The sequence below is a fragment of the Danio rerio genome, chromosome 1 (genome assembly GCF_052040795.2).
Source record: "Danio rerio strain M-AB ecotype USA chromosome 1, GRCz13ab, whole genome shotgun sequence".
NCBI lineage: Eukaryota > Metazoa > Chordata > Actinopteri > Cypriniformes > Danionidae > Danio > Danio rerio.
The window spans coordinates 24,992,404-25,012,467 of record NC_141021.1 but is presented as its reverse complement, the minus strand read 5'-3'; the positions used below and the strand labels follow the sequence as shown (position 1 = coordinate 25,012,467).

Here is a 20,064-nt window from a genome sequence, read left to right as displayed (position 1 = left end):
TTGTTAAATGTATTGAAAAAAGTGTCATAGCCATTGTAAAAAACTGTAAAGATGAAATTAACTGTTTTGCCAATTGTGTGTTTTAGGTGTGTTGGTGCGTTAAGAGTTGAGCAAACTTGTTAAATGTATTGAAAAAAAAAACTGTCATAGCCATTGTAAAAAAAAACTCTAGTCATTGTTTTGGTCCCACTTTATATTAGGTGGCCTTAACTAAAATGTACTTACACAGGAATTAATTTTTTGCAATGTACTTATTGTGTAAATACATGTATTTACTGTGTACTTATGCTTGATTAAATACATGTATGTAATTACATCTGTAATTAACTTTTGTAATTTCATTTGTAAATACACTGTTGACCATCCCTTACACCTTAACCCACCCTTAAACCTAACCACACCACCAAACCTGTCCATAACCCAACCTCTATTCCAACTCAAAAGCACCACAAGTGTTCTCAAATACATTATAAACACAGTTAGTACATTGTATTTATTTTTTGATGTAAGTACATAGTAGTTAAGGACACTTAATATAAAGTGGGACCATTGTTTTAAATATAGAAATATAGTAAGTGCAGTATGGAAAACATACTGTTCATCATACTCGTATCATCATACTTGTATGCAAACCAAACATAGAAACACACCGTACACAGACACATGTGCAAAGAAACCTTTAATCTGCTCTGAATATCAATTCAGACTGTCACCGACAGCAACGCGCAAAGAATAAAAACGATAATCAAAGAGGAGAAGAGAAAAGGGGAATTAAAAATCAAAGGATAAGTAGAGGGTCTCTCTCTCTCTCTTTCTCTCTCAACCCTTCATCACAAAGCTGAATCAATTACTGCCACTCCAGAAAGTGAGTGAGAGAGAAAAAGAGAGAGACAGAGAGAGAGAAAGAGAGCTAGAAAAGTAGTGGAAGAGAGGGATTTGCCAGAGACTCAACCAAAAGGCTGGAATGTGTGGAGAATAGGAATCTGGTGTTTTTCCCTGAAATTCGATAACACCGTTCGCCTTTTGTTTTCATCTCTTATTCATATAAATGCATGACAAAACTCCCTTAGTCATCAGAAGCTGCAAGTCAATCTGCACATGCCAGCAGACATACCGTTACGCGTTCTGTCAGGGAACACCCATTGCGATCACAGGCCATGTGTTTTATGATGTATGAATATATGAATGATTGTGAAACCAAGACAAAACACAGTGTACACACACACACACACACACACATACATCATATTTGGTAGTCTAACTTTGAAGAGCCAGCAGGGAACTGTTACAGAGTACTTTCAACTTCAAAAACTCAGACTGAGCCATGCATGCACACACATACACACACACACACACACACACACACATTCATAAACATGTAAGCTAACTAATGCCAAAAGCTAGACATGCTGTTTTCAGCATCTCAGGGTGATATGAGGCATAAAGGGGGCACAAATTCTGTTCATCATTGGTTTTGATGCAGTTTGCTTTAAAGAGTATGTTCTTTAACCACATCACACACACACACAGTCACACACACCACATCACAGCTTCTAAACCTTAAACACAAATGACTCCAGACGATGTGGCAGACCACAAAGTTAGCAAGCCAGTGGCAGAAATGGAGAGACTGTGCGCACGTGTGTGTGTGTGTGTGTGTGTGTGTGTGTGTGTTCTTGTTTTTATATCCCGGTGGGGACTTAAACCTGAATGCACACCGCCTCATGGGGACTCATGTCACCGTGGGGACCTAAATTGAGGTCCCCACGGGCAAAGCCTCACTAGCCCCTCCCAAATAGTGTTAGGACACACCCCATGCATTTTCTCCAATGTCCTCTTGGGGATCATTTTCAAGAGAATATTCTGTGTGACTGTGTATCTATGCGCCCCTGGGGGTCACACAGAATATTGCAGTCCCCACCACGTCATTGTTCTGGAAAAGTGTGTCACTTTGTCTCCACTCTATAGCGCCCCCTTACTTGTCTTCAATTATTACATTAACTGTTGATGGACCAGCATAAAAACTATTTAATACATTACATTACAAGGCATCAACTGATTACAATATATTAGATATGTTAAAAAAATTATGCTCTTTATGCAATTTATTGTAGATCTAACAACAGATTCCAAATATCCATTATGTGTTCAGGATATAAATATCCATTATTGATAAATAAATCAAAAGGAGCATAGCCAGTATTTCACTCTTGCATTAATACATTACCAGTTAAGGTTAAAATATTTTAGTGTGGTTTATTGTAATACTCAGTTCATATGCAATGGTATTACTGTATGCATCTATATTTAAAAAACTAAAGTTTGGCTTTGCCTAGATTAGCCTACATTTTATTAAAATAAACACAGGGTTTATTTCTTCCTTCAGACTTTAATGAGAAAATCACTATTGATTGTAAATGAGAACACAGAGAACAGACTTGTGTCCTTATGGAGACCTATAGCCAGGTTAGCTTGGAAGAATGAATGATGCGAGAACACAGAACATAAACAGAATATACCTTGCCCGGCTGAACCATGTTACTAATAAACATGGGTCAAAAAATTCAGTTTTGACCTACTGTTAGGTTGAATTGGTCGGCTACAGTAGGCTACATCTGTCTTTGTGAAGTTTAAGCATGTGAACAATGTGAAATAAATAGATCTGAATAAAGTTTAAAAACCTGTTCCAGCATCAAGACAGGGCTGCTATAGGGAATGAGAAAGTATAGGGGCAATGGCTGATTCAAGCATGCTGTAGTGTCTGCGTTACACAAGGAGCAGCAAAAAGGCCAAAGTGCAGGACCGGTCATCACAGTACACAAGTTTTAGCTTAGTCCTTTTAGCAGAGCTGTCAATGGATATAGCATCTGCTTCAAGAGGGCCAGTACTTCTTACATCAGGTGCCTGGACATGATGGGCTTCTGCCATAAACATAGCAGCACATTGACTTCTGTGATTCCAAATGTTAAATGTCTACAGGGACCAAATCGTTATGGTTTTTTACCCTCACAAGGGTTACATAAATCCTGGAAATAATGAACAATGTCTCTTTATCACAATAGTCTATGGGAATTTACATGTACAGTAGATTTACATACATAAAACATTTTATTTCTAAGTTAAGGATTTCTGTATATTCTTTCAAGAATTATGGGAGTATTAAATTATGGAAGACACTTTTATGCCATCCTAAAGGTGGATCTAGCTTAAGAGAAGGCAGTAGCAACAGAAGTGCTGACATGGTTTCAGACCTTGTCTAGAACATTACAACTAAGTGTGAAAAGAGAGATAGTTTGCTTTTATTTTAAGGATGCCGTTAATGAGCTTCAAAATTAATACAGACTGTTTCTCAGGACATCAAGGAGAACAACAGCTCTGAATCACTTTCTGTTCTGTTTTACACCTTTCATTTCAATCACTTCTAAGTATCTAAGTAAACTGTGCATTTTAATAACACATTAATAACAGTAAACAACTTCAGTCACTTCTGGTGTTGTGTTGAAATAATTTGAAACTAGCAGGAAGAATCAGGTTCATGGACCTACAGTATGAGGCCATCTTTAGATGTCAGCTCTCTCCCTCCACACAGTAAAGTGTAGATAGGATACAAGGCCGGCCGGAACTGCAAATACACATCAATACAGAAGCATTTTTTATGACACTGTATAACAATAATTTATATTTTTACAGTACTGTGACGGTTAGGGTGGTTGTAGACATTAATGAAATACTATTTATTGGGTAATTTAATAGATAATATAAATCATATTCGTTAACTTCCGGCCACAAACGTATCTGATCCAGCAACAACCCCTCCACACTCTTGCTTCACTCGCTCTGCTGCTAGACTCTCTTTAAGAGCAGTGTAGGTGCTGTGAGGCTCTCTGGAGCTACCATCACGTAAGCTATTATACCTGCTCAGGATTATTCCCACAAACTATTTCATTTTGCCACACTTTCTATTAGATAGGCCTGTGATGTGCTGGTATCAGTAGTTGAAGATGAACAAACCATTTTAAGGGCCTTGCATTTATTTAGGCCTGTTTGCCTTAAAGAATACCATAAAGATGTAGTTAGATGGTATTACATGCTCATATTAAATTGACTGGACATATTAAAGAGTTTTGATAATGATGTTCAGATAAGTTGCAATAAACAGTAGTTTATTCCCTTTTAATAATAAAGTAATGGATGTATGTAGGTGTGCATGGTCAATAAATCACATCTAATACATTTATGTGGTCCAAAATGTTAAATTACCAAATGTTGGTATTATAATAAAACATAATGGACACATAATGGCAGTTTATTCCGCTATGGCGACCCCAATCAGGGACTAAACATGAATGAATGAATGGAAACATAATAAAACACATGTTGTATTATTTACACCCTGACAGCAGGATTGAATGCCTTTATTTATTACAAGTGTTTGTAATAGTTAATGATTTTTTTTTTTTTTGTGAATTCTTTAATAGTTCTAAATGGGATCCATTTATTTATGTTGTCAGAATACAGCATTTAATAATAAGGGGGTTCTTTGTATCTTAATTATAACTTTTTTTCGTTAAGCTATTAAAATTCCCTTTAACCATAATGCATTTATTTAGTTAGAGCAAATATGTTCGGGTAATAAGCTGAATAATTTCGAGTAAAAGTTCGACTGACACATTAGAGCTGTCAGTGCTGCATTGCTGCTGAAGGCCATCCGCTGTGTATGCATGCGCCAGACCGCGGTTCAGTCGGCGACCCGCGCTAAAGCAGCGCGGGAGAGTGTGTGACATTACACGTGACCGGAGATTTTGCGTCCCCACCGCGACCATCCCCTCCCCCACACACACACCTGCGACACAGCAGGACAGGGTCAGAGAGGATGCTGTGAGTAAAGGCGCGAAGACGTCAACATGTCTGAAGGACAGGTAAGTTTATGATTTGTACGATCACTTCAATATATTCGAATGTTGATGTTTATGTATTGTTTGCAACTATATTATATCATAAAAATCGCGTTATTTTATGTCTCAAGCGCTTTTGATAATCGGCATAATCTCGAAGCTGCTTTGCAGAAAGTACAGATTAATGTATCAAACTGACAATAATATTAGTTAGGGTAACTTTAACTGTAACGTTAAAGTTTGATTCTTACGATCGCGTTTTAAGCCAAACGCTGGAATTGCTAAGAGATTTTGCAATTTAACTGTACATTAAACGTTTACTGTATTTGCGTACATTTACGTATAATCTTCGTTTACTTTTGAAATATTGTTTGAATTCATGTTCTTGCCAGACTGCATATTTTTACCAAGATGTTTTGATCATTTTTGTTATTGTTAACGTTAGCGGCCTGCACGTGCAGCAGGCCTCTGGCCAGGCAAAATCTATTTACTTTATCCACAAAAATAGGAATGTTGTTCTTCAGTAATGCAAGAGACAATTTAAATTAATTCAGTACAATATTTCTAGTTTTATAAGGGAGTTTTCTAGATTAAAAAAATGCTAATTTTCAGTCAAATGTCATGAATATGTCTAGTCTTATTTCACAGTGTTAAATATTTAATTATTGTCAAATTATACTACAGTATTGCAGTTGTAATGACAGTATAAGGTAATGTTAGAGCATGATGTTTGACTGATTATCACACTTGTGCTTGCAGGACGATAAAGGTGACAGATACTCTGGATGCACAGGTAACGTTAAGATCATGAATTGTCCTGTTAGCTAGTACTCAAAATAATCCTTACATATAAGAATCATACTCCACTTTTTGAGCCAGACTAACCTGAGTTTAACTTTGTTAGAGCACAACCTTTAAATAAAAGAAATATCCAGCATAATCGTGCATTATTTTAATGGTTAACTAAACATAGACATTATTTTTTAAGTGTTCTGTGTGTTGTTGATAAGGCTTTTGCTAAGTCTTCTGGATTTGTTATCCTATAGTGATATTTATTTTAAGGGTTTTAGAACTGTAACTAGTACAAGGAAACAAACAAAAATGTATTGAAGTTTTACTGAAAGGAATGTTTTACTTTAGTATGAACAGCCATATTGGCATTGTTCATTGTCAACCTGAATAACATTCCTGTCATCTGTGACAGAATTTGCAGTGGATGAGGTGACAGCTTGTGCTAAAGAAGAGACAAAGGTAAGCAGCCACTAGTGATTCATAGAACTGTATTTTTCAACATCTAAACTCTCCAAAGCCATCACAAGTCATTAGCCGCATTTCTATGGAGCTAGATTTGTTTTTTTATTATTCAATCAAATAATAAATAATTTAAATTTAGTTTTAAAGTAAAATTAAGTATGTTGTAATTAAAGAATTAAAGATTTCAAATAAAAAACACGTTTAATTTTAAAAAATTGCACAAATGATAATAAAATATTTTGAATTGCAAAAATAAACACTTGTCCTATTATGCAGTTACCACAATTTTCATTGCATACTCATTAATTTTGCTCTCTTTTCTGCTGTCTTTTATTGCACATCTAGAATCTTTGCTTGCAGGTTGAAAGATTTTGCTTGTGAGTTGAAAAGTTTTGAACCCTTGAATGCCGGGGTTAAATTTGTGTCTTTATTACTCAAACAAACATATGAAGTTTGACCAAAACTAAGTAGAATGCAATTAAAAAATTAAAGATTTAAAATAATAAAAAAACATTTATTTAAAAAAATTCACACTGCAAAAAATAAACTATTGCTATGTTATGCGGTTACCACCAGATTAATGCATTGTGTGCTCATTTATTTTGCTTTCGGTTTTGTTTAATTTTTGCGAATCTAAAATTTTTGCTTTTGAGTTGAAAAGTTTTGCGAGTTGAAAACTGCAGCTCAGTGGGCGGGATCTTCTGAAACACCTTATTCTATTAGTCATCTTGATTGAGGTCACCGGTTGGCCTCGCCCATTACATTTTCGCGCGGTTGGAATGGACTGCCGTGCCTTCTGTGACAGGAGCGAGCTATGGTGAGCAGCAGGTCTTCTTTAAGGTAGGTTAACTGAAACTGTATAATAACTTGTGTATTACCATACATATTTCCCATCTAAATATGTTACGACTGCTAGTATTAAACTCTGTCTAGTCAGATTAGCTGTAAGTCCACCAATATAATCTGGATGCAGATGCGATGGAGAACACAGTTGTGCACGTCTCAGCTGTGCACATACTTTTGAACACATGTATTGTTTTATTTATATATATATATATATATATATATATATATATAATATCTCTAATATATATATATATATATATATATCTTGCACATATTTCATCTAATGTTAGTCAATCGAGAGTATTCATCAATATCACTGACTAGACAGAGTTTAGGAAAATGTGGATGGTAATATACAAGTTATTATACTTACCTTGAAGAAGACCTGTTGCTCGCTCTGGTCACTAAAGGAGTCCAGTACAATCGCGTGAAAACGTTATATATATATACATGAGATGGACTGTAAACTCATTTTTAAAAGGTAGATTTAGGTCGCTGCCACGATTTTATGTTAAATTATAGCTGACAGGCATTTTTGAACATCCCTACTGTATTATTACTTAAACCGTATACCGTATAAAAAATACGTATATGTTGGCAAATGCACTACTAAATAAATGTATCTTCTACACATGTCTTCCACATAAAAATATAATTTATACAGACACATGCTATAGTGCTTTACTATACTGCAGTAAAGTGTATTATACCATTTATGTAACAGTATTTTTGTTATTAAAAGCTACAGCTGGGAAATATTTTAGCTGAATTAATAAAATAAAATAAAACATTTATATTTCTTCAATGCAAAATAAATTCCAGAAAGGGAAACAATAAATGTATAAAAAAAATACATTTAAAATCACTTATAAAAAGTCAAAATCTACTATTGTCGAAATCCGACACAATTCCAGAAAATAATTCAACACACATCAGGTGGTGATTGAAGAGTTTAGTGAATAAATGTCTGGTCAGTCAGTGCAGATGTTGATGTCTAAGTAGACAATGCAGATGGAGACGCCTGTGGAATCATTGTGGATGTTGATTCGTTGATTAAAGACAGTGTAGATGTAAACGTCTGTGGAGTCAGCGCAGATGTGGACATCGGAGGAGTCAAAGCAGATGTTTTACGACCGCTAAGACTGAGTGATCAACCTGTAAGGATAAATTGAAGAAACAGATGTGAAAATTGTTCTGATTAATGTAATATTTATAATCCACATATCTCTCGTGTCTATGTATTGTTGTTTTATAAATACATTTATTACTTTACAACTGATTTATACCAGTTCCTTTAAAGACCAAATATTTGCAATAATGCCTAAACAAATAATATAGCGAAGATAACCTGCAAACTGCCCTGTTACTTTTCAAAACGACTTCAACATTGTATATTGTGTTACTAACATTTGCAAACTCTTTACTAGCATGGTTTATCACTCAGTAACTGAGCATTTTTTAAGGAAATCAGAAAGCTTATTATGAAGTGTGCACCTCTCCAACGTTAATTCTTTACTAACATAATTGTTCTTAATATATATATATATATATATATATATATATATATATATATATATATATATATATATATATATATATATATATATATCCAGTAAAATCATTAATTACTGCTTGGTAATAAACCCAAAGATGTTAGTAACACATCAGTTATAATGTTGGGTTAGTGGTAAGTCAGTTTACAAATGTAGCGTGTTGAAGTAGTGCACATTTTACAACAATGTTCCTAATTCCCTCAACTAATGCTTTGCTAGAGATAAATCATGTTAGTAAAAAGTCTACAAACATGAATGACATGCCTGTTGAAGAATGTGAGTTGTTCAGTATTTGCTGCATTAAGTAACATTACTATTTGTATAAGTTTCCGTTAACAAAAATGTAGTATTACTGAATAAATGCTGTTTATTTAGTTATGTTATCTAGTCAGTGAACAAATACATTATTGTATTTATCCATAAACATTGGCTAATTACATCAAGCTGTTAATATAAGGAGATACAATAGAACATGACTAAGTTAACGCTACCAAAGTTTATGCTAAACAAACTCGTTCACCATCATTTTTTAACTTATGCATTAATATGTTTAGTTAACATTAACAAAGATTAATTATTGCTTAACAGATATCCTGTTCATAATTAATTCAAGTTAACTAAGGTATGAACTAACATTTATATGCGAAACGAAATATACTAAATAAATATTTGTCACGTTTGTAATGAAATATACATACACTGAGTTACTACCATTTCTAACAGTGGAGAATAAATATGATGCTCCAGTTCAAAGAGACAGTAGCTTTTGTCTGAAAACTAACTGAAGATTAATGGTTGCCGAGAATGTATCCCAGTCTGTTTGCAGACCTACTGTACACCTGGCCATCATCTACAGACAAAAAGCCTGACTTTAATGGTACATCAATGTATATTTTCCAAAATACACTGGCCTTGCGTTGCCCTTTACAACTGTACAGTACTGATGGCCGACAGCTAATGTTAGTTTATCGAGAGAATTCAAAAATATCACTGACTAGACAGAGTTTAATACTAGCAGTCGTAACATATTTAGATGGGAAATATGTATGGTAATACACAAGTTATTATACAGTTTCAGTTAACCTACCTTGAAGAAGACCTGCTGCTCGCCATAGCTCGCTCCTGTCACAGAAGGCACGGCAGTCCATTCCAACCGCGCGAAAATGTAATGGGCGAGGCCAACCGGTGACCTCAATCAAGATGACTAATAGAATAAGGTGTTTCAGAAGATCCCGCCCACTGAGCTGCAGTTTTCAACTCGCAAAACTTTTCAACTCAAAAGCAAAAATTTTAGATCCGCAAAAATAAAACAAAACCGAAAGCAAAATAAATGAGCACACAATGCATTAATCTGGTGGTAACCGCATAACATAGCAATAGTTTATTTTTTGCAGTGTGAATTTTTTTAAATAAATGTTTTTTTATTATTTTAAATCTTTAATTTTTTAATTGCATTCTACTTAGTTTTGGTCAAACTTCATATGTTTGTTTGAGTAATAAAGACACAAATTTAACCCCGGCATTCAAGGGTTCAAAACTTTTCAACTCACAAGCAAAATCTTTCAACCTGCAAGCAAAGATTCTAGATGTGCAATAAAAGACAGCAGAAAAGAGAGCAAAATTAATGAGTATGCAATGAAAATTGTGGTAACTGCATAATAGGACAAGTGTTTATTTTTGCAATCCAAAATATTTTATTATCATTGACATAAGTTTTTTAAATAAACGTGTTTTTTATTTGAAATCTTTAATTCTTTAATTACAACATACTTAATTTTACTTTAAAACTAAATATTTTTGATTGAATAATAAAGAAACAAATCTAGCTACATACATTTCCACTGTTGGGCTAGTGCGAGCCAGGGCTTTTATCGGGCCGGGCTGAGCCAATAGTCCGAGAGCTTGAGCAGTGAGGCTGAAATTATGTCGCGTTTCCACTGTCAGGCCAATGACTCGCAGTGCAGAATGCAAACCTATTAAATGCATTGAATGATGTATACGCATAGGCCTATGTATATTTATTCATTATATTAGTTTACTCGCTGGCCGACTGCTGGCATCGTGCATCGAGTGGTCTCGCCACTAACAGAGGGATGACCGAGCGCACCAGCCATAATATAAAACAAGAAGAAGGTAGTTTTGCTTTCGCTCACCCAAAAATGCTCTGTTTGCACGATTTGATTAATATCATCATCTCCAAATACTTTATAAATAATATTTCAAAACTCCTCCATTGTTTATTGTTTTTAGAAAATAGCTTTTTTTCCAGATAGGCCTTTGTAAAATGAAAGTTAAAAATGGCTTGAAACCGTTTAATTTATTTGTATTATATATACCTAAATTGATATAGCTTTTATTTTATATTGGTTTATTTATTTAATGTTTTTATTATATACAATATTTCTTTAAATTATTTTAATATAGCTTAGGCTATTTTGTCTAGATGTAATATGATATTATTGTGTTGAGTTGATACGTAATTTGTACGTAACAGCAGCAACGTATGTACGTAACATATTTTATATTATCTCCAAAATAAATATACCCAGCCGTTCACAGCATCTGCAGAGCAGTGAAGTGAGCACTCGTTCGTCGATCTCTCACACACACATACACGCATTTAAATAATTTTTATATGAAGGCGTATACAAAAACTTTAAATGAGGAACGCGAGAAAATTTCTTTTTTGATTTCAAAGTGTAAAACAAAGGTTAGTTGTGTTAAATGATTAAATTTGATTGGTGAGTCTTATGTTAAGTATGATTTGTGTTTTCACTATGCCATCAAAACTTGTTATTTTCAGTTTGCAGTGCTCTCTAGTCAGCAATTGGCCCCCAAATTTGGTAGTGTGTTAGCATGCACTAGAGCACCTGTGCCAGATTTCAGCACTGTGTTTAGTATGCAGTCTAGACAGTGAGCCACAGTTATAGTTTAGCCCAAAAATTGTATTTGTTTTCTATTTACTTAGCCTCAAAAGGTTGAAAACACAGTTTTTTCTTTTTAGCACAAAATAAGATATATATTTTTAAAATGTTACAAACTGGTAGCCTGTCATGACTACCAGCGATTCAGTGGCTGCAGATATACACATAATTTTAAGATGTCGTTGGTCTTGTCACTTCTGATTTCTAACTTGTGGCTTTTAATTGTAGCTTAACAAGAAAATACTTGGTTATGCTTCAGAAGAATCTTCATCAAGATCAGATATCAGTGAGGATGATTACGTGCCAGATACTGAAGAGTCTGACAGTAACACTTCAGAAAAAGTAGAGAGTTTAGTAAAAAAGATAAGTAATAATAAGAAAAAGGTAAAGTCAACTTCAAATGTTCCAGCATGTAAAAAAAGACGTGTGTCTCCTTCACAATCCTCTGCATCTGACAAACAGGACAGTTCACTTCAATCTTCTTCATCAGGAGAACATGAAGAATCACATTCACCCAATAATCTTAATGTGAATGTCATGATGCTCAAAAAAAAAAAAGATGGAGCCAGACTATATAACAAAAAGTTTTACTGCCTATTCTGCTTCAAACCATTCAGTAAAATCGCACGTCACCTAGAGTCTAAACATAAAGATAAGCCAGAGGTGGCAAGAGCGATTGCTTTTCCGAAAGGCTCTAAAGAGCGAAAAATACAGCTGAGTTTGTTAAGGAATAAGGGGAACCGATGTCATAACGCTCAGGTACTCAGTGAAGGAAGAGGAACGGTGATTCCTAAACAACAATCCACTGCACCAGTAAATGCAAGTGATTATTTGCACTGCATTAACTGTTCAGCGTATCTGAAGAGAAAATCGCTATGGCGGCATATGCAAAGATGCCAGCTGAGCCAGAAAATTAACAAAATGAAGCCAGGGAAAACTCGTGTTCAGTCACTTTGCTCATATGCTGAACCTGTTCCAGACAGTATAAGTGAAAGGTTTTGGAAAATGGTGCTTGATATGCATGACGATGAGATAACCCATGTTGTCCGCAAAGAGAAAATCATACTGAAATTAGGGCAACATCTCTTCAATAAGCATGGCCATGATGTTACGAAGCATGAATACATCAGGCAAAAAATGCGTGAAACTGGACGTCTTGTCCTCGAAGGGAAAAAAAATGGTAAGCTGAAGGAGGTGTCTGATTTCTTTATTCCAGTAATTTCCCTTATGTTATTCAAGCAGTTCACAGTGTAGCTGGCTTGAACGAAGAGACAAGCACATTTAAAACACCATCTTTAGCACTGAAGTTAGGGCACAACCTCAAGAAGATGGCCAGCATTATTGAGTGTGATGCCATGATGGCAGATGATAAGAATAGTCTTAGCAACGTGCAAGCTTTCAAGCAAATATGTGACACTAAATGGAGTGAGTGTGTGTCATCCCAGGCCCTTCGTAATTTGAGTGAAGTTAAATGGAACTGTCCACAGCTTCTTCCGTTTGCGGAAGATGTGAAGAAAATGCATCAGTATCTTGACTGCCAAAGTAAGGCATATCAAGCAAGACTTGAGGAAGAACAAAGTATGAAGCACTGGGCAGAACTTGCCAAAATCACGCTTTGTCAGGTGATACTATTTAATCGAAGAAGGGAAGGAGAGGTGTCTAAGATGTCACTTAATTCGTTTACATTAAGGGACACATCCTCAACTCATCCGGATGTTGAGCTTGCTCTGTCCGATCTAGAGAAGTCACTTTGTAGTCATTTTCAAAGAATCGAAGTCCGAGGAAAACGTGGCAGAAAAGTCCCCATTTTACTCACTCCTAATATGGTCGTCTCAATGGAGTTGTTGGTGAAGACTCGCCGCAGCTGTGATGTGCCAGATGAGAACGTCTTTATGTTCGGAAGACCCCAAGCTCTCACTTTCTTCAGAGGATCTGACGTCATTCGTAACATAGCAAAAAGCTGTGGAGCAAAGCACCCCGAGGCATTGTCCTCCACCAAACTGCGAAAGCACATGGCCACTATGTCCAAGGTGCTAAACTTAAAAGAAAATGAAATGGATAACCTCGCAGATTTTTTAGGGCATGACATCAGGGTCCACAGGCAATATTACAGACTTCCTGAAGGCACATTGCAGCTAGCAAAAATTAGCAAAGTCTTGATGGCCATGGAACGAGGACAGCTTTCACAGTTTAAAGGACAGAATTTGGATGAAATCCAGATTGATCCCCAAGGTAAAGTATTCCCGGGTTATTACCGGGAACACCAGCATTAGTTATAGACAATTGTTGAATGTTATTCAAAAGTTGTTGCCTAATAATTTTGTCTGTTATAGAGAAACTTTTGCTGGACAGTGATGGATCCGAGTCTGAAGATGAGATTGAGTCAACTGGAAATGGTGCCTCACCTTCAAATTCAGCAGGTACTGTATGTGTAATGTGTGTTATTTGTTTTGTGCTTAGCAAGGAATAATGACCACAAACATAGTAAAATAAAAGCAAATGTATGGTTTATTGTCATGTAATGTTAGTGTTAAGGCTTGTACATGTCATGGAAGAAAAGTGAAATGAAACTCAGTATTAAATCATGTTTGCTACTCTCCATAATAATGTCCTCCTGCTGACATTGTTGTTGCTGTTATGTTTATCATACACCTCTTGGTGTTTAGACACCAGTGAAAAATGCAGCTCCATGACTCTACTTTGGCAAAACCCAACAAAAAAGTAACGGCAAAATGAAGCAAAAAGAGGAACTTTGAACAGAATGTGAATGTGAGGTGCTGTTTTCGGAGGTAGACCAGAGAAAATCTGTTTTATTTGCAAGTTTGTCCTCCAGAATTAATAACAAAAGAAAAAAATAGAGTGGGAGAGTTTAGCTGATGCGGTTAACAAAGTTAGGTCTGAACATCGCACTGAGTGGAGCAGGTAATCATTATTGGCCTGTTGCTTATTGCAGGTAGTGGTATTAATCTAGGAGAACACAGAAAACAATGAGACCAGGAGACAAAGGCACCAGGACACAAAGAACCAACAACAGCAAACAGGTAAGTAGCAATGGGTGAGTCAGGTAAGTTCATTGGTGTGAACCGTAGATCAAACTCTGGGTAAGAGCAGAGTGACTGTTAATAAAAGGAACTGATGAGGGAGCGCAGAGGTGCGATAAAAATGTAAGCAGGGGATTTTGATCGGATTGATTAGGATTCAGGTGGGGAAGGTGGCTGTGGTGACTGCCTGAGATTACAGTCTTCTCCAGAGGAGGCTCCTGATACCCTTATGTGATGTTGGGGACGGATGGAGCTGATGACATCTTTGGCCACTGGCATCCACTGTGCCACCAATACCAAGCTTGCAGGAGCCAGATGGTCTTCTACTGCCTGGGTGTCCCAGTAGGTTGTCATCTGTGCACAGAAGGGTTTGTAGGCAAAGATGTTATAAGACCGCTGTGATGTGCTGGCACTATTTGGCCAAGTTAAGGGAGTTAATCAGGATGTCTTCAATATAGACAATAACAAAACAATGGAGGAACTCACAAAACACCTTGCATAATGAAAGATGGCTGGGAAGATGGAGAGTACATACAGCATGACCTGGTACTTGCAGTACCAAAAGGGTTGACGAAAGCTGTCTTTTACATCTTCCAGTCGGTAAGTAAGGCAACTGGACTACCTGGGAGTTCAGTGTGTGGTATTTAATGCTCTTCAGCTGCTTCAGAACGCAGCAGCACGAGTGGTCTTTAATGAAGCTAAAAGAGCACGTCACTCCACTGCTCATCTGTTTGCACTGGCTGCCAGTTGCTGCTCGCATCAAATTCAAAGCTCTGATGTTTGCTTACAAAGTGACTTCTGGCTTTGCTCCTTCTTATCTGCTCTCACTTCTGCAGATGTATGTGCCCTTCAGAAACTTGCGTTCTGTGAATGAACGTCGCCTCGTGGTTCATCCCAAAGAGGAAAGAAATCACTTTCCCGAACGCTCACGTTCAATCTGCCCAGTTGGTGGAATGAACTCCCTAACTGCATCAGAACGGCAGAGTCACTCGCTGTCATCAAGAAACCACTAAAAACTCAACTATTTAGTCTCCACCTTCCTTACTAATCTGCAATTGCCTCTCTTGCTCCTCCACTAATTAAAAAAAAAAAATTACTAATGTTCTTGCTTCTTATACTTTCTTTACAGACCTGAAACTTGCCTACAGCACTTATTCACTGTTGCTCTTATAGTTGTGTAAGTTGCTTCCTTGTCCTCATTTGTAAGTCGCTTTGGATAAAAGCATCTGCTAAATGACTAAATGTAAAATGTAAATGTAATGCAATAATGGAGACTTCCATTGTTTTTGCCCACAAAGAAGAACCTGGAAGCAGGCAGTGAGATTGATGATTAAGTCCTCCACACACTCCTCCATAGCCTTGTGCTCTAGGCAGCAGCTGGATAGTGCAGTCCCATGTCTGATGAGATGGAAGATAAGGGGTTGCCCATTTACTAAAGACATCCTGTAATGCAGAATACTCTGATGCGACCACTGACATGATTTGGGTATCAGGATTCAACACTGGACGTGGGGCTTGATGAGGCAGTCTATGAATAAATGTCCAGGGGCAGCGCAGAATAAACATACTTCAGCAGGTAGGTGGCATTCAGCTTCTGTGCTTGAGACGTGGGTAAGGTACACTTGCAAGAGATTGGTACCGGAGTACAGGCAGCATAGGAGGCAAGCTCGTGAGTGGCGTTGGAGATATGGCAAGCAGATAGTGATTGGAATAGGCAATAGGCAGACACCATTACTCAATGGTGTTGTACATCATAATAGCAGAACGAATGTTTGGGTTCAAGCTTTGTTGATAGGTTCTAATGAGCACGGTCTCGTTCCACCCACTAGCTACTGTCAAAGTCTGGTGAGTGAAATTGCCAATGGTGGATGAACCTGGGTGGAAACAGAATAAATGTTTGGAGGTCGAGAGTGCTTCTGTGGCCATACTGAAAGCTTTGATGGATTGGTTAGCGAAATGAACGAATGTGTTGACAATAACAGGTAAGTAGCAATGGGTAAGTGCAGAGTAATTGCTTATAAAGGAAACTGATGAGGGGTGTAATTAATCAGTTATTAGGGAACTGTGGTCAGGTGTACTGGGATTCAGGTTGGGGAGGTGGCTGTGACAACGGTCTGATATTGGTATTTAGGAGTTATTATTGAAAAATCTTGTGCTAAAAGAGATGTATTGTTTTTCAGAGAAATCAAAGAAGTCTGCTGAGGTTGGACAACACCAAGAACCATCCAAAGGTAATGAGATTTAAATAAAAAAGATGCTTTAAAAACTTCTGACGTTGTTATAATTGTGAATAAAATTCATTCTGTGCACTGCTTTTATGATTTGCCCTTTACTTGCTTTCATTATTTTTCTATTCTATATGTTCTATATTATATATTTTTATATCCTGAGGATGAAGTGAAAATATGTTTTGTTTCGACTGCTAATATTTTCTTAAATACATGTGTGACACATTTACTGGTAATTTACTTAGTAGGTATTCTGTGCCATTACTGAATAATGTTCTCAGTTGTACTCGTATGTTTGTAGGAGGCAAGAATCCTAAAAAACTGCAGCCGACTAGCAAGGACTTGCCGGAATCGCACAGAACAAAGAGTAAGCTGTTTTTTAAAATGTCTTCTGAAATAAGTTGCCCTTTCTGTTTTTCTTCTAAAGTTTATTCATGTACATGCAAGGTAGACGTCACAAACGGATTTCCTTCTAGTCATTATCCATGAATTCAATCAATACTGCCTGCTTCATACTGCGGGCACTTTTATATAGGGGCAGCAGTAATATTACATATACTGTTTAATTAAAGCCTTAAATCATGTTGTTGACTCACAAAGTTGATGCAGAATCACAAAAAAGTGCTGCATTTGCAGGTACAGTACAGTAAAAAAGTCATAATTAGTCATTTTTTAGCTACTGCTTTTGATCTGTCAAACCTTAGAATCGTATGTAAATGTGGTTTTCTTTGCAGCTGCTTAACTGATTTGAATGTAAACAAATAAAAATCAGTTTCTGAAATTATCTGATTTTTGATAGCATAACATATTCGTTAGCATATGAAAAGTGGTCTGCATGCAGAAGCTCACAAATAACTATTAACTAAAAGTTTTAGACATCTTGCTGTAATTTACGAGAATAGTTAAACTTACATGGTGACTAATTGCAAGCATTTTTTTCCTTTTATTGCTGGGTGATGTAAACATGACAGATTGTCAGCCATCAACTAAATTTTAGCAAAAATGTGTATACAACTTTAAAAACAATGAGACACACTGAAGACCATGAATTAGTTTTATTTGGTCTTTAAGTCTTTTTTTCACTAATTATATTTTAAATTTTATTCAGGATCTTCACAAAACGAGCGAAGAAGGTGGTCTTTGGAGGAGATCAAGGCCGTGGAGAAGACAATGATGGAATTCATAATGTCTGGAAAGGTTCCTGGTAAAGCCCAGTGCATGAACTGTATCGAAAGTTCCCCAGCAGCACTTCAAAATAGAAGTTGGGAGGGGGTGAAATTTTATGTAAAAAATCGCATTGATTCCCTAAAGAAAAAATTGTGAAAGGTAAGGACCTTCATCTAATTATTTTTTTCGTGTTTGCCGGAAGAAAGAAAATTTATTACTTAAAAAAATGTGAAAGGTAGGTGAAAGGGCCTTCACCACTGTTTTTTTTTCATGATTGTTGAAAGCAACAAGTTTGATTTCGTTAAAGCAAAAAAATGTAAAAGGGCCTTCACCAGTTTTGTCTTTGTTAAAGGCAACATGTATGTGAATCTTGTTTAAGCAAACTCAACATGCATCTGCTTAAAGAGCAGTATACTAAAACGTTCATGTTAACATTTAAATAAATGTTTAAAACACTAAAACACTTCCGAGTTGTATTGAGTTTTTACATTCTCGTAAATTTGGCTATGTCTCCGTTAATTTTTATGCGTATCTCAGAATATCTAATTAAAAAAATGCTTGATAGAATGCCAAGATGCTCATACATTATTTAAATGCACATTAAAACAACATATGTGTACAACTGAGCAGGATAAACATTTTATTTTATTTAAAAAAAGCTAAGGCTTTTTTCTGTTTACACCCTTAGAAATGGTCTATTGTAATATAACATAGAATAAACAGAGAATGCAAGATAAAAGTAAAATTCAATAAAATATAAATGCACACAATTTTCCCTTATAAATAACTCTTTAATAGTTGTCTAAATGTAATTTGTAGTCTTACAGTGACTTATTATAAAAATATGATAATATACTGGTATGTCATATTGACACCTGGTGGTTCCTTGTGGTAAGACAAAATAGCGACGTCCCCACAAGAATAGAAAAACCTGACAAAAATTCATTTTTTTAAACTTCAAAATTCTTGATAAAAAATGATTGTTTTTATGATAAAAAAATCCCCTGGACACATATGAGTTAAAATTATGGCTTAATTGTATTTAGAAATTGCTGTCCCCATAGTTAACCTTCTAGTCACAAGTCCCCATGGGGCACAAAAACAAGTATGTGTGTGTGTGTGTGTGTGTGTGTGTGTGTGTGTGTGTGTGTGTGTGTTTGTGTGTGTGAGAGAGAGACAAGGCATTTTACCGCTTGCACTAACCCTGAAAAGAAACAGTATTTTACGTAAGAGTTACAAAATAATTTTTGTTGTTTGGTTTTCATAGATCTGTTTTTCCAACTGCCTTGAATTTCCTTAGAGCACAACCCTTGTCTTGCACTGATTTTGAAAGCATGATTGTTTAATTATTTAGCTATTTATTTTTATTAAGAGTGGGCATCAAAGCCGCCGTATGTCCTGTAATATCAATCACTTACTAATGTTGCTGGGAAAAGACACTGTAATTACAGGCTACAGAGAAGATTTACAAAATGTGCATTTTGCATTTGGAACCATCCACTGTCTGTGAGGAAGTAAATGATTTGCATTTTAACAGCAATCATATTCTCTTTACCGTTTCTCTCTTGCAGTGAGATTCCTAGAAATCATAAATTAAATTCTGATATTATTGTACAAGCGGTATGTAAATGTTATGAGTTAAATAAATCCCAGACTGCAAATTGAAAGGCATTACGTCTTTGGGCAATAGCTGACAATATGCTTCTAATTAAGATCTTATTTATTTATATATTTTTGCCAGTATAGTATGATCAAGGACAGTGTGCTTCCAATAAAATGACAAATTCTTAACAAAAGCCCAGAGCCATACAATGATAGCATATGACAGATGTGCCAGAGTAACACAAACAAGCCCACATTCAGTAAAACACAAGTCAAAAACAATAATGTAGCATGTAAGAGTTAGTCTGCCAAAGTTGTTGGCTTGGGGCTTTAAATCACAAATACATAGGCTACAAAAACCACACACATGCAAATGAGGCTGACAGTAAACTAAATTACATGCTTATTTTCAAACTTGATATATTATTTCCTTTAAATGTATAGCAAATATATTTTTTTAATTCAGTATTATATTTTGGCGACGCGGTGGCACACTAGGTAGTGCTGTCGCCTTACAACAAGAAGGTTGCTGGTTCGAGCCTCGACTGGGTCAG

General features: G+C 36.0%; 1 protein-coding gene across 5 annotated transcripts; it reads left to right on the top strand.

Annotated features, from left to right (window-relative positions):
• The first annotated feature begins 4,866 nt into the window (after positions 1-4,866).
• On the top strand, positions 4,867-19,075 carry LOC147846823 (uncharacterized). 5 transcript variants are annotated; one of them, XR_015476583.1, is made up of 8 exons: positions 4,867-4,919; positions 5,655-5,688; positions 6,100-6,146; positions 11,701-13,704; positions 13,806-13,892; positions 14,426-16,744; positions 17,043-17,108; positions 17,850-18,369. XR_015476583.1 is itself a non-coding variant. In XM_087237183.1 (8 exons), the coding sequence occupies exons 4-8, from the start codon at positions 12,801-12,803 to the stop codon at positions 18,062-18,064; spliced, it is 1,323 nt and encodes a 440-aa protein (XP_087093309.1). In that variant the 5' UTR covers positions 4,867-4,919; positions 5,655-5,688; positions 6,100-6,146; positions 11,732-12,800; the 3' UTR covers positions 18,065-18,369. The 5 variants fall into 5 exon arrangements, 3 of the variants coding, with proteins under 3 accessions (XP_087093309.1, XP_087093308.1, XP_087093310.1); XM_087237183.1 differs by having other exon boundaries at positions 11,732-13,704; positions 16,694-16,744; XM_087237182.1 differs by having other exon boundaries at positions 16,694-16,744.
• The last annotated feature ends 989 nt before the right edge of the window (positions 19,076-20,064 follow it).